The sequence below is a fragment of the Physeter macrocephalus genome, chromosome 10 (genome assembly GCF_002837175.3).
Source record: "Physeter macrocephalus isolate SW-GA chromosome 10, ASM283717v5, whole genome shotgun sequence".
Lineage (NCBI taxonomy): Eukaryota > Metazoa > Chordata > Mammalia > Artiodactyla > Physeteridae > Physeter > Physeter macrocephalus.
Genome location: NC_041223.1, coordinates 53966802 through 53982646, shown reverse-complemented (window position 1 = coordinate 53982646; position 15845 = coordinate 53966802). Strand labels below are relative to the sequence as shown.

General features: G+C 40.2%; 1 protein-coding gene across 1 annotated transcript in view; it reads left to right on the top strand.

Annotated features, from left to right (window-relative positions):
• CRYBG1 (crystallin beta-gamma domain containing 1) overlaps positions 1-15845 on the top strand; it is a 62838-nt gene that overhangs the window by 28483 nt on the left and 18510 nt on the right. The window contains exons 7-11 of the mRNA XM_007118742.4: positions 4737-4863; positions 7772-7807; positions 8827-8975; positions 9677-9803; positions 9891-10036. Coding sequence (XP_007118804.2) covers positions 4737-4863; positions 7772-7807; positions 8827-8975; positions 9677-9803; positions 9891-10036 — 585 coding nt within the window. The remainder of the gene's footprint in view (positions 1-4736; positions 4864-7771; positions 7808-8826; positions 8976-9676; positions 9804-9890; positions 10037-15845) is intronic.

Below are 15845 nucleotides of genomic sequence, written 5' to 3'. Positions count from 1 at the left end.
CTTGGGTGGCTATTTCCTTTCCCATGTTATGGAAGTTTTCAAATATAATCTCTTCAAATATTTTCTCGGGTCCTTTCTCTCTCTCTTCTCCTTCTGGGACCCCTATAATGCGAATGTTGTTGCGTTTAATGTTGTCCCAGAGGTCTCTTAGGCTGTCTTCATTTCTTTTCATTCTTTTATGTTTACTCCGTTCTGCAGCAGAATTCCACCATTCTGTCTTCCAGGTCACTTATCCGTTCTTCTGCCTCAGTTATTCTGCTATTCACTCCTTCTAGTGTATTTTTCTTTTCAGTTATTGTGTTATTCATCTCTGTTTGTTCATTCTTCTAGGTCTTTGTTAAACATTTGTTGCATCTCCTCGATCTTTGCCTCCCTTCTTTTTCCGAGGTCCTGCATCATCTTCACTATCATTATTCTGAATTCTTTTTCTGGAAAGTTGCCTATCTGTACTTCATTTAGTTGTTTTTCTGGGGTTTTATCTTGTTCCTTCATCTGGTACATAGCCCTCTGCCTTTTCATCTTGTCTTTCTTTCTGTGAATATGGTTTTTGTTCCACAGGCTGCAGGATTGTAGTTCTTCTTGCTTCTGCTGTCTGCCCTCTGGCGGATGAGGCTGTCTAAGAGGCTAGGGCAAGTTTCCTGATGGGAGGGACTGGTGGTGGGTAGAGCTGGCTGTTGCTCTAGTGGGCAGAGCTCAGTAAAACTTTAATCCGCTTGTCTGCTGATGGATGGGGCTGGGTTCCTTCCCTGTTGGTTGTTTGCCCTGAGGTGACCCAACACTGGAGCCTACTCGGGCTCTTTGGTGAGGCTAATGGTGCACTCTGGGAGGGCTCACGCCAAGGAGTACTTCCCAGAACTTCTGCTGCCGGTGTCCTTGTTCCTTGGTGAGCCACAGCTGCCCCCCGCCTCTGCAGGAGACCCTCCAACACTACCAGGTAGGTCTGGTTTAGTCTCCTATGGGGTCACTGCTCCTTCCCCTGGGTCCCGATATGCACACTACGTTGTGTGTGCCCTCCAAGAGTGGAGTGTCTGTTTCCCCCAGTCCTGTCAGAGTCCTGCAATCAAATCCCGCTAGCCTTCAAAGTCTGATTCTCTTGGAATTCCTCCTCCCGTTGCCGGACCCCCAGGTTTGGAAGCCTGACCTGGGGCTCAGAACCTTCACTCCAGTGGGTGGATTTCTGTGCTGTAAGTGTTCTGCAGTTTGTGAGTCACCCACCCAGCAGCTATGGGATTTGATTTTATTGTGATTGTGCCCCTCCTACCATCTCATTGTGGCTTCTCCTTTGTCTTTGGATGTGGAGTATCTTTTTTGGTGAGTTCCAGTGTCTTCCTGTCGATGATTGTTCAGCAGTTAGTTGTGATGCTGGTATTTTTGCAAGAGGGAGTGCGAGCACCTCCTTCTACTCCGCCATCTTGAACCAGTCTCCTGCGTTGGGTCTTTGTTGCTGCGTGCAGGCTTTCTCTGGTTGCGGTGAGTGGGGGCTACTCTTCTTGTGGTGCACGGGCTTCTCATTGTGGTGGTTTCTCTTGTTGCGGAGCATGGGCTCTAGGCGCGTGGGCTTCAGTAGTTGCAGCACACGGGCTCAGTAGTTGTGGCGTGTGGGCTTCAGTAATTCTGGCTCATGGGCTTAGTAGTTGTGGTTCGTGGGCTCTAGAGCACAGGCTCAGTAGTTGTGGCGCACGGGCCTAGTTGCTCTGCGGCATGTGGGATCTTCCCGGACCAGGGATCAAACCCGTGTCCCCTGCATTGGCAGGAGGATTCTTAACCACTGAGCCACCAGGGAAGGCCCAGCCCCTGACTTTTTGAAGAATTTAGATCAGCTGCTTAGAGAATGTGCTACATTCTGGATTTTCTGAGTGTTTCCTCATGATATCATTTAACTCGTTCTTCTGTCACCTGAATTTTCTGTATAGAGGTGGTTGGGTCTGCAGGTATGATCAGATGCAGATTGAAGAGTTTTGACAAGGTTGCTACTTCCTATAGGTAGTGGTATATATTCATGCTGTATCACAACTTGTGGTACATGCCAGCCTGCTTCTCATTAATGATCCCAAGTTTGATTGCTTGGTTAAATTGGTGCTTCCCACATCTCCCCATTGTAAAGGCACATTTCCCTGCTTGAGATTCAGAGCTCACCCTCCTCTGAATAACCTCAAAGTTGGCACGTTCATACTTAATCTTTTGAGTACCCCGCTGGTTTCTGTATGTAGCCAACATTCATGTGCAGCCATGTCTGGAGAATAAGACTGAGGATCTGCGGGAAATACTGTTTCTTTGTTTGTTTAAGAACAGTGAACAAGATAAGACCAATTTTTCTTGTCTGACTCAAAGGGTCTGCAAGAGTAATTATGCAAATGTTTTGAATGAATGGATGGCCATTGTTATTAGTTCAACAATATTCATTTGTATGTATACTTCTGTTATTTTTTTAAAAGTTCTTTGTAGTCATACTGTTTATTCATAATATAGGCAAAAGCTCATTACCTGAGTACATGGGAAAATAAAAGAATACCTTTAGAAAATGAAATAACACTGCCTGCCTGAAGGCAGTTTCCTCCTCTCTTGAGCGCCTCGTGAATAATGTATCTTGTTGGAATAGAATTTAGGGGAAAAGGATCACACTCTGTATATGAGTTTTCAAATTCCAAAGTCCACCGAACATTCATAAATGTCTGTTTGAGTTACCCAGGAGGCCCTTAGCACTCACTCACTGAGGAGGGACCCTCAGAACAGCAGTCTTTTCAAGTGTGCCAGTTTATATTTTCAGTTTTTTGATAAATTACCCTTTACCCCAAATTACCTTCCTTCTATGAATGTTATTGTGACTAAACCATGTGCTTCAAGGAAAGTGAGATATTTAGTATCAGATGAATACATACCCTCGGAACTCAAACTATAGAAGGAAAGACTTAGTGAAAGGGTACTTCAGTAAGCATCATGTCAGAATCTCAGAATCACTGGTTTATGAGCTGTCCATTGTGTTAATGAAAAATTCATCTTGTTTACTTGTGAAGAGTCAGACTTCAAGGCACTTGGCTAGTTAGCCAAATACCACAATTTATGACAAGCTGCCATTATTTAGCTAGGGCATCGGTGTGCGGTGTGCCTGTGAGAGGTTTGAGCTCCAAAAAAGATGTAATGCATCCTTAACTGTCATGCTTTAAACAAAAGGAGGTTTAGAGGACCCCATTCTTAGCCTCTGCTTTCTTGTGGTTTAGGGATATTGCAGTGATATTTAAAAGATGTCTATTTTTTTCCCTTAATTTTTTATTGAAGTATATATAACATTTGTATTAAAAGGTACACAACAAATTATACATGTGTAAACTGAGTGAATTTTTAAAGTGTAACCATCATTCAGATCAAGAAATAGTGCATAACCAGTATCTTAGAAGCTCCCCCTCATTCCTGCCTTCTCCTGGTTGTCCTTGTAGCTATTATCCTGACTTCTAACCCTGTGGATTAGTTTTGATCCCGCACCCATACACCACACACAGCCTCTCAGCATTCGTGTGTGTTTGTGTGTGTGGACAGGTCTTCAGTGGGATTTTGATTATAAAACTCTGTATAATTAGTCGAACGAAGTTACTGATTTATCCAGGGGAACCTTTAACAAAAACCATCACCAAAAATATGCCCTTGGGCCAAAATTGTGAACAATAGAAAAACAAAGAGGGGAGAATCAGAACCATTTTGCTGGTAAAAGATTGCCTTTACAACCATTCTCTTCTTGGTTCGGTATTCTGGGAAACATGGTCACGTTACCCCACCTAGGATGCTTTAGCAAGACTAATAAAGAATTGTCGAGTGTAAGTGATCAGCAAGAATTCCTTATTTACGAAGAGGAGTGTGAGGCTTCTGATTTCCTGACCGCAGCAGAAGTGACAGCTGACAAGTCTGATAGAAGGATGTGCTATTGAAAAGCCATAAAAATCACGTCCAAGAACTCAACAAGCTTTGGGCCTGGGAACAAGCAGCCTTAGACTTTCAAAAGCCCCACAGACGTCACTGTGCATTGAGTCATGCTCACAGCGATGATCTTGAGTCATTGTGAAATTACGTTCATTGCGGTCTCTGGAAAGAGAAGCGTTGCTGTCAAAGAATGATTGGGAGCTTGGCTTTGGGGTCAGCTAGGATCAGCCCTGCATTTGGTACTTGTAGCTCTGTGACCCTGGACAATTTACTTAACCTCATCTGTAAAATGGGGACAATAGTATTTTTTCCCAATAGCATTGTTGTGAGGATTATGTAGAATTCTGAGTGGCATTCCGAGTGGCATTCCTTGTAAGCTCTTTTGCTAGATGTTATTAATTTTTGACTGTGAAAAATGATTAGGTGGAACATCCTATTCTTTGGTTACAAATGGGATGTAACCTTTTAAAACATTTGAGATCTCCTGGGTAGAGCCTCTGTAAACACATATAGTGCAAAAGATAACTACTTTTATTACTTGGAAATAATAGAGACATTTACACTTTGAAGCAGTTCATAGTAGAAAGTAAAATAAGTGGACAAAGACAGCCAAGCCAAGGAGACTAGTAAAGGCTCAAGAAGAGGTACATATAATGGCTTATTCCTCCTTGAGTTTAATGTTGCTTTATTACCTAAGTGGAACTGTACATCATCCAGATCCACATCCTCTCCTGTTCTGTTCCTCTCTTATTAGTGGGGTGCTGTGTCCCACTGACAGAAATGATGAATTGTCTCTATTTCTTCCTTCCTTGGTACTTATTTAGATGGCTGATTTACGAAGAGCCTGGATTTCAGGGTGTCCCTTTTCTCCTGGAACCTGGTGAATACCCTGACTTATCCTTCTGGGATACAGAGGAGGCGTACATTGGATCCATGCGGCCTCTGAAAATGGTAAAGATGGAATCCAGCGATGTGTTCTTAGAATCAGTAATTCTTTGCTTAACTTTGATAATTCATGGGATGTGACTTTAAAGTAATAAAGCAGACTTTTTAAAAACAAATATGTAGAAGATGGGACCTATATAGCTAGATAGAAATAATAGAAAGGTTAACTTGCTAGATGCTACAGATGAAAAAATGTGGATAAGCCTATGGCCTTGGCCTTTCAAGGTGTTCTCGGCCTTGCAGAGCCGCTGATGTGTGTGCAAAGCTCAGCCCAGAGCAGAAATGAGAAAGTGAAGAATTAAACCTTTGTGGAAGAACAGGAGGACGGACAGATAAAGTCCAACTTGTAGGTGTTAGAAAAGAGAAGGGGGATAATTAGGAGAGCTTCACAATAAACCACGCAGGATTAATTTAGATGGAGATGTCAGAGTACACTGCATGATCCAGGGCAGAGCTGGGCAAGGACGGGGCTTGCTGCTGCGGACCAGCCAGTTGTAGTGACAGGAGGCCAGGCGGGCGGCAGCTTTGGGGGCCCTGGAGCTGGATGTCGGAATGAGTGTTGTTCTCCAAAGCTTTTGCCTTAGAAAGGGCCTGTGCTTCCTGCCCCTGTATTTTGCCTTGTTCTTTGTCTGTTTCATCTGCAAGACTCTAAGCCTTGGGAGGATCCAGGCTGCACCTGTTTTTGACCCCATGTTGAGCTGCATTGTAGTAGGTGCTCACTAAAAACCTACCACATGAGTGAGGCTCCTGTTACAAACGTGTTCTTGAAATTCCACTTTGTGATTGTCTTCTGAGGCAGTTTGAGACAAATTAGAAGGGCAGGAAGATAATTTTTTTATCTTAATTTTACCCCTCCTGACAAAGCTTGTAGTTTAATTACCTACATGTCTGCTGGTCTTCATGCAAATAATGTTGGGCTTTTTTCTAAAGTTAAATCCATTTTCAAAGAACAAAGTTTTGTTAGTTTTATGAATGTAAGAAAGAATCGCCTCAGGTTTTGAAGGCAGGTTTTTTTAATACATCTTTATTGGAGTATAATTGCTTCACGATGTTGTTAGTTTCTGCCGTACAACAAAATGAATCAGCTGTATGCACACACATATCCCCATATCACCTTCCTCTTGCGTCTGCCTCCCACCCTCCCTATCCCACCCCTCTAGGTGGTCACAAAGCACCGAGCTGATCTCCCTGTGCTATGCAGCTGCTTCCCACCAGCTATCCATTTTACATTTGGTAGTGTATATATATGTCAGTGCTACTCTCTAAGTTGGTCCCAGCTTGCCCTTCCCCTCTGTGTCCTCAAGTCCATTCTCAACGTCTGCGTCTTTATTCCTGCCCTACCACTAGGTTCATCAGTACCATTTTTCTAGATTCCATATATATGCGTTAGCATACGGTATTTGTTTTTCTCTTTCTGACTTACTTCACTCTGTATGACAGACTCCGGGTCCACCCACCTCACTATAAATAACTCAGTTTCGTTCCTTTTCATGGCTGAGTAATATTCCATTGTACATATGTGCCACACCTTCTTTATCCATTTGTCTGTCAACAGACAATTAGGTTGTTTCCATGTCCTGGCTATTGTAAATAGATCTGCAGTGAACATTTGTGGTACATGTATCTTTTTTTTTTTTTTTTTACACGTAAGTAAATTTTATTTTTTTTGTACAGCATGTTCTTATTAGTTATCTATTTCATACAAATTAGTGTATATATGTCAATCCCAATCTCCCAGTTCATCCCACCACCACCACCCCATACTACATGTATCTTTCTGAGTTATGGCTTTCTCAGGGTACATGCCCAGTCGTGGGTTGAAGGCAGTTTTTAATGATAAGCAGCAGAACTGTGAAGTTCACAGCATTCAAAAAGGATTACTTTTGAAAAGCGTACTTACTTGGCTGTATGAGCCCTGGTTTGTTGATAAAATCAGCCACGTTCCTTTAGAATTACAGTTCATTTGCTGTATTTGGGCATCTTTGGCTGTACTTTTTTTTTTAAGGCTTTTAAACATATATGTATAACTGATTCACTTTGTTATAAAGCAGAAACTAACACACCATTGTAAAGCAATTATACTCCAATAAAGATGTTAAGCAAAAAAAACAAACATATAGGTGAAAAATATCCTTCTTACTTTCCCATTGCTGATTTTAACTTTTACCCTATTTAATATTTGTATGAGATACCTCTTCTATGGTTTATTTTTAGTGAGATTTTTGGATTAAAAAAACATTTTTATTATAAAAGTATAGCAACCCCTATAGACCGATCCTTTGGGATGTTTTAAATTTAGCTAACAGTTTACCTGGTTATTTCAAAAGTCCTTCAGATCATATTGTGAACTTGAGGGAACTTCAACAGTTTTGTAAGCCAGCGGTTGCAAAATCAAATGCCTCCGGGGCCAGGCAGCAAATAGGCGTGAGTAGGCGGGCAGGGGGTTGAACTGTGGAAGAGGTGGAGACAGGCAAACCGGAGGCTGTATCCTGGCTGGAGGGTGAGCCCAATTAATAAGCACAGAAGGTGAAGGTTGCTGCCTGTGAGAATTTGGGTCCAGAGATGTCAGATCTTAGGACTCCTTTTTAAGGTAAGTGAAAAAGAATTAAAAAAGAAGTTTACTGAGTTAAAACAAACAAACAAAAAAAAACCCCTAACACTCATTTGGTTAAAAAGCACAGCTACTGTACAGATTCAGCTTATAGACCACCTCTGTGAGACTCTGCTTTAGACAGTCTTCCTCATATCTTCCCTACATTTATGGTAATTTTAGAACTGTCTCAACATTGATTAAACAAACAGGAATGTGGTTGCTCTGCAGTTCCATGGCTTACCGCAGACTGCTGTGGGTAATAGAAAATGGTAACGTATCAGTGACAAACCACTTTTCTTATTATGTTATTTTTCTTTTCAGGGTGGCCGTAAAGTTGAATTCCCTATAGGTCCAAAGGTAATCTATATATTTAAAAAATTTTATTCCTGTTCTATCTCCACGAAGGTAATAATGTGTGATTTTACATATCAGCTTCCATAAAACATAACTGCAGCCAAAGGAAGTTGTCCAACTTACACGACATCCTTCAGGCTGGAAAGTGATGCTGACGGCACCAGTTATCACTAACAGTATGTGTAGCTGTGGCTCAAAGCGTTCGCTGTTGTATTAAGTTTGTAGTTTGTGGTTGTATTTACTAACTGCAGTACCTGTTGCTACTTGCCAGTTAGCAAGGAAAAACCTCACTTTTCAAGACAAGTTCTCCCTACTCCCAGATGCTCTTTCTGTTAGTTCTACTTCACACATCTATGACACACAGTTTGATCTATAGTTTGTTTCATTTTTGAAGCAACTTAGAATACTTTGGTTCCTTAGTTTGGCCTGAGCAAAATTCTAAATATCAGTTCTAGACATTGAACAAAACCCAATTATGCATAAACTGTCTTTTGAACCTTGACTTCAGGCTACACCACAGCAGAAAAAAAATTCTGATTTTTAAAATTACATTTCATGGGGCTTCCCTGGTGGCGCAGTGGTTAAGAATCCACCTGCCAAGGCAGGGGACACGGGTTCGAGCCCTGGTCCGGGAAGATCCTACGTGCCGCGGAGCAACTAAGCCCGTGCGCCACAACTACTGAGCCCGTATGCCACAACTACTGAAGCCCGTGTGCCTAGAGCCCATGCTCCACAACAAGAGATGCCACCGCAATGAGAAGCCTGCACACCACAACAAAGAGTAGCCCCCGCTTGCTGCAACTAAAGAAAGCCTGTGCACAGCCAAAGAAGACCTAATGCAGCCAAAACTAAATGAATAAATTTATTAAAAAATTACAAGATACTGTTATTTAGTTAATGTAAAAAATATGATTAGAAAATTTTAATTTGTGTTAAATGTTTAATGTTTGGCTAATTTAATGTTTGGCTATTGAGATATTTAACTTTCAACAAATTACTAGCATATCTCATTTATGTTATAGGTAGTTATTTATGAAAAGCCTTTCTTTGAAGGAAAATGTATGGAACTAGAAAAAGAGGTGTGTAATTTTATCATGGAAGGAGGTGAAACAACTGGAGATGAACATTTGCCCCTTACATCAGTGGGATCTATGAAAGTTCTAAGAGGCATGTAAGTAGACAGGAGTGACCTGTAAGGATTTCTTTTTATTCCCTTTAATAAAGTAAAAAACATGTTCTCTCTCTCCCAAAGATAGCATTCCAGATTGTATGGTAGAGTGAACTTCAAACATGTTTTCTTAAGCTAGTTGTGACCTGGATCTGACACAGCAGTCTGATGGGCCGGTTTGGGGTCAGTCAGCTGAGCAAGGCTGATAAATTGGCCCATCCAGATTGATCAAATCTACAGTCTTGTTTATTAATATTATGCTCCAAACTGTTGAACTGTTAGTTTGCTTTCTATTTTTTAGGATCATATTTTGCACTTTATAGATCTTAACATATTTCCTTTAGAATTGTACACTGAAAATGGCTTGTAAATAGCCCAAAATATACAATATTTTAATTACTATTGGAAGAAAGTTCATTGTTTTATTTGCTGAAGTTCTTTTGAGTCAGTTCTTAAACATACACGTTCAGACACATGTACGCACGCACACTGACCCCACCATACTCCTTTATGGAACGTTGGTGTATGCTTCTTAGGTTGATTTCTTGGGGCCATTCTGTTAGTGTCTTATATGCTAGGGAAGCACTCCAGTAGTCATAATGCATGAGTCCATGTCTAGCTTTATAGCTATTTATATTTGTCAATGAAACTGATACTTTAACACTACTGAAAATTTCTATTCCTTCATGTTCTTTTTGTTGTAGTTGGGTTGCTTATGAGAAGCCTGGCTTTACTGGTCATCAGTATTTGCTTGAAGAAGGAGAATATAAGGACTGGAATGACTGGGGAGGCTACAGTGGAGAACTTCAGTCTTTACGACCTATATTAGGTGTAAGTTAAAAGCTAATGGCTAATACTTGGGTGTTTTGGGATAATAAATGGCTAGCCTTTGAATTTTGACTTTTTTTTTCTCAATAGGATTTTTCAAATGCTCACATGATAATGTACAATGAAAAAAACTTTGGATCCAAAGGTTCCAGTATTGATGTATTAGGAATTGTTGCTAATTTAAAGGAGACTGGATATGGAGTGAAGACACAGTCTGTTAATGTACTGAGTGGAGTGTAAGTGCAATAACCCAATTGGGATTTTAAATATGGGTTTCATTTTGGTTTGTGTTAAAGTAATGTAGTCTCTGACTCAGAGTAGCCCTCAATAAGTACACATCTCAAAAACTAAACATTAAGTCAGCCATTTAATACTTACTGCCACTATATTTTAATAGCTGCTTTTTAAAATCTTTCTCATGTAGTATTTTTTTAATATGTAATATAACATTGGAGCAGGCTTTTGAGTTTCATGATAGAAACCTACAGATCCACTTCCCTTGTCATTCTTCATGGAAAGAACTCATGAATTTCTTATGATGGGAAGCAAATAATAATAGTGATCTAACATTAGAAACCTGAGGTTGGGACAAAGTCCCATTTGATTTTCCTATGGTCCTACACCTGCTCCATTATATTTTCTCACTTTCATGTATAAAGTACAGCAGAGTTAATTATATTAATCATATTCTAGATTATATCCCCAGTATTTTTCTTATAACTGGGAGTTTGTACTTTTTGACCATCTTCATCCAACTCCCCCTCCCCCCTGACTCCCCACCACTAGTAATCACAAATTTGATCTCTTTTTCTATGAGTTTGTTTGGTTTTTAAGTATAATTGGACTTTCAACAGCATGTTGGTTTGTGGTGTACAGCATAGTGATTCAATATTTCTATGCATTTCAAAATGATCACCATGGTAAGTCTAGTTACCTTCTGTCACCATACAAAGATATAACATAATTATTGATAATATTCCTCATGCTGTACATTTCACTCCCGTGACTCATTTATTTTGTAACTGGAAGTTTGTACCTGTTAATTTCCCTCACCTGTTTTACTAAGCCTCCCACACCCCTCCACTCTGGAAACCACCTGTTCTCTGTATCTGTGACTGTTTCCTGTTTTGTTACGTTTGTTCATTTGTTTTGTTTTTTAGATTCCACATATAAATGAAATCATATGGTGTTTGTCTGACTTATTTCACTTAGCATAATACTCTCTAGGTCCACCCATGTTGTCACAAATGGCAAAATTTCATTCTTTTTCATGGCTAATATAATTCATATATATATATTTATATATATATATATATATTTATATAGACACACACCACATCTATCTATCCATGTAGATAAATAGGTTGCTTCCATATCTTGGCTATTGTGAATAATGCTGCAGTGAACATAGAGGTGCACATATCCTTTTGAATTAGTATTTTTGTTTTTTGGTGGTTTTTTCTTTTGGAAAAATACCCAGAAGTGAAATTGCTGGATTGTATAGTAGTTCTATTTTTAACGTTTTGAGGAACCTCCATACTGTTTTCCACAGTGTCTGCACCATTTACATTCCCACCCAGTTCACAAGGATTACCTTTTCTCTACATCCTCACCAACAATTGTTGTTTGTTGCCTTTTTGATAATAGCCATTCTGACAGGTGTGAGGCACTATCTCATTGTGGTTTTGATTTGCATTTTCCTGATGATTAGTTATATTGAGCATCTTTTCATGTGCCTCTTGGCCATATGTAGTCTTTTTTGGAAAAATGTCTCTTTAGGTCCTCTGCCCATTTTGTAATTGGGTTGCTTGCTTTTTTGATGTTGGGTTGTGTGAGTCCTTTGTATATGTGGAATATTAACCCCTTACCGGATACATTGTTTGCAAATATCTTTTCCCATTCAGTAGGCAGCCTTTTCCTTTGGTTGATAGTTTTCATTGTTGTGCAATAGCTTTGTAGTTTGATGTGGTCCCTTTTGTTTATTTTTTTTCTTATTTCCCTTGCCTGAGGAGACACAGCCAAAAAAATATTGCTAAGACTGAAGTCAAAGAGCCTACTGCCTGTGTTTTCTTCTAGGAGTTTTATGGTTTCAGGTCTTAACGTGTTAAGTCTTTAATGCATTTTGGGTTTGTTTTTTTATGTGGTGTGAGAAAGTAGTCCAATTTGATTCTTTTGCATGTAGCTGTTGAGTTTTCCCGAAATGATTTACTGAAGAATCTGTCTTCCCCTTTGTCTATTCTTGCCTCCTCTGTCGTAGATTAACTGCCCATGTAGGTGGGTTCATTTCTGGGCTTTATGTTATTTTAATATAAAAATAATTGCTTCAGTGTACCTGGAATTAGCAGTTGAATGTTTTACTAATGCTAAAGTAAGTTTTTATTGAAAGATGATTAGTCAAGACTCTTTGGGATGCAAGTGACTGCAGGTCAGTCTAAACTGGCATAAATGATAAAAATGCAATATATTGACGTGCGTAAGTGAAAAGTCCTGGGAAAGATTTTGCTTGAGTCACGGCTAACACAGGGATTCAGACATTGTCATTAGGACTTGGTCTCTCTCTGTCTCTTGACTGCGCTTTTGTTGTGCTGGCCCCACTTTAGCAGGTGCTTTTTGTTACTGAGGTGAAGCTCCTACTTCTTGCCACACAACAGGCCAGTAAATCGAGAGATGAGGTTTGGGGACAAGGAATAGCAACTTTATTTGAAAAGCCAGGAGACTGAGAAGATGGCAGACTGGTGTCCAAAAGAGCCATCTTGCTGGGGTTGGGATGCTAGTTTCTTTTATTAGAACAAACAGGGGGAGGTGAGGAGGTAAAGTAAAAAAGGTGGTAAGTTGTTGCAAATACTTCTTGGTTCTGACCAGCCTCCCCAGGGGATGTGCTAATTTGGTGGACCAGGTGGGGATGTTTCCTGTGAACTCAAACAAAAGTATTTTAGCTTAACACTTGGGCATGGGAGGCAGGGTTCCCAGAGTTGGGCTATTTTGTTTACTTTAAACTATGGCAACATCCCTTTAGGGATTAATTTGTAGCAAAAGCAATAAGGTTAAAGTTAAAGAAGGATCCAGTATGGAGTCAGATTTGTTCTTTCCTATTCTGCTTTCTATCTGGGACCTGTGGCAGGAGCATCTTGCTTTTGTTCTCAAATCTCACTGCTTCTAGTGGAAAGCTTCTCTTTGCCACAGGAGTTCCAGGTTTGACTTTGATTCTGTATGCTTAAGGCATGTGCACCTGTCTGAACCAATTACTGTAGCCAAGGAGATGGCTGTGCCTGTGTTCCATGCCCAGCCCTGCAGCTGAGATATAGGGTCAGTCCCATGGGGAGTACTAGTGTATAATAGGGCTGAGGAGTTCCCCAGGAACATAAGAAAGAGTGGGTACAGATACTGGATTGGCAAAAGCAGATGTCTGTTAAAGTGAGTTATACAATTATTTTTATGGTCCAGGCTGATGTCAGTTATAATTTGTTATAAGTGAGAGTATTCTTAAATGGTCATATGAAATCATTTGACACTGATTCTGTTAAAAATGTTTGGTGTTAGGCTTTTATGCTATGAGTAATATAGACTGTGTGTCATTCTAACCTCAACTCTATTTCAAGGGGCTTCCCACAATAGCCCTGGATTTTTGAGATGTGTCTACAATGTAATATGCTTTTAGTGTTAGTCACGTTCACTAAATTCTTGTGTTGGTTACACCATCTTGACAGAATGACTTAAGTTACTTCTGGGGCTTCCATTCTTAGCAGGAAATGCCTTCTCCTGTGTCCTGTTCGGGAACCCTAACATATTAGAATCTGCCATAGACAGAAGGTATGATACGGCATTCAGAAGTTATCTGAAATACTGCTGTGGCTCTATAGTATTTTTGATTGTCTTTAAAATGAACTATTTAGAGGGAAGATACAATGACCAACTCAATGTGGGGAAACAGTTGCACATTTTCATACTCACCAGGTGTGTTGGTTTCATTAGTCAGAGCCCAGTCATGTACCCTAGCAGAGGAAGCAAAAGGATGCTGGGTGGAATTCCCTTAGGGCATTTATGTAGATTATGCTGTTAGCACCTGTAGAATTATTGTGCCTGGAGCCAGTCTCTCTTTTTTAACCAGCCCTTATTTACTTAAAATCCCTTTCCTTTATAAAATGTTGCTTTTATATGTTTCTATTTTTAGTTATTTCTAGTTACATTTCCTGGCTTAGAGGTTTGTGGGTTTGTTTTTTTTTTTTGGTTGTAGCCGTTGAGTTTTGTTGTTGGGAGGAAGTTGAAAGGAGGCATGCATGTGCGCGCGCACACACCACACACACACACACACACACACACACACACACACACACACACACGAAGTTGAAAGGAGGCATGCATGTGCGCGCGCACACACCACACACACACACACACACACACACACACACACACACACACACACACACACACACACACACACACACACCTTCCTTAAATTCTGTGGTTGTAGAAGCGCTTCTGTGCTTACCAGGGCCAGCTGCTTCCTCATATTTCATTCAGTCGATCCGCTTGATAAATATTTATTGAGGTCTGTTATGTGCAAAGCATTGTATTATATCCTCAAAGAAGTTACAGTATTTATATGAAACCTAATTATTGCTACAAAATATGCAAAGATTAAGTGCTTTGGGGATCCACGGCAGAGAGAGATTAATTTCCAGTTTGGACACAGGGAAGACTTTGGAGGAGGTAGCATTGGAGTTCAGCCCTGCAGGATAGGAAGGTTGAGATGTGCCACTGTCACATGCGTAATAAATTCCCTGGGTGGTAAACTCATTAGCTCTGAAACGGAGAACAGCCTTCAGGGAGCATCCTCACAAATCCAGCAAATGGGGTTTTAGGAACTGCATTTTGTTTCTGGTTGAAACATCAAAAGAGATGCCTTTACACATCCCTCCTAATCATTTTCTAGTTCTGTGCTGTCCTCTTGTTCAAATAGTGGAAACTGGGCTAATTTTTTAAGAACTCAGAGCAAAATGAAATATTTCTAGAGTCCAGATTTTTTTTAAAAGGTGTTGGTTTTGAGTTTTTTCCTTTTCCCTCCACAGAAGGGCAGGTTTGCCATGCTGCCCTTAAATTCTGAGCAGTGACCCCAGCAGGCTAAGACCTATTTGTACGTATACTTGGCAATCTTAGAGACAGAGAAGTGTTGATTCACATGTACAGAATATGCTTAAACAAGGTCAGGAAGGAGTTTTTTTCTTAAGTGTTTCAGGTATAAGTTGTAAGTAGACTCTAGATCATAGATATACCAGAGAATCTCAGAAATGAATTTTGGATTTGGGGCTGCATCTTGGAAGGAAAACAACACTATTGTCAATTCAAGTGACATTTTAATAAATGGTTTTCCTTTTTCAACTTCAGTGGGTTAGGTAGGCATACTTGGGTGTTGGGTATTTTCTTACAGGTAATTTATTTTAGTTTTATAGGGAAATACAGTACTCACACTTGTTTTAAAAAAAAAAAAAAAAAGCACTGGCTGAAGTGTCATCCAGGGTCTGCTCAGTTGTCACCTTCTCTCCTGCGTATTCAGTCTTTCCCTCCTCACTGGCTGTTTTCCCTCCAAAGCTTAAAGGCAAACAATCAAGCAAAAAGGACTTTACCCCCTCTTTTCCTCTAACTTGCTATAGACCCAGAGCCTTGCCAGGAATCCTTTTTTGTGATATGTCTTATCCTCTTTAATTTTATTTTTTTTTTAGGTCTTGGCTTTTGTAAAGTCGATTTACTTGCTCTGGCAGAAATTCCTCCCCACATAGCAGTGTTCTGGGCTCCCGCTTTGTTGTCATTTCTCTTCATGATTCGTGATAAGCCAAAGGCTGTGTGAACAGAGGCCACACACAGAGGCACCTGTGAGCTGTACAGCCTCCCACCCTGTCAACACTGGGATCTTGGTCAATGCCCTTACTTAAAAATGAAAATCTGGACTTTCACAAAGGTTAAATGACCTCTTTAAAGTTATCTGAAAGTTAATGTCATGACCACACCTAGAACCAGGCCTCCTAATTCCTCACTTCCCAATGTTGA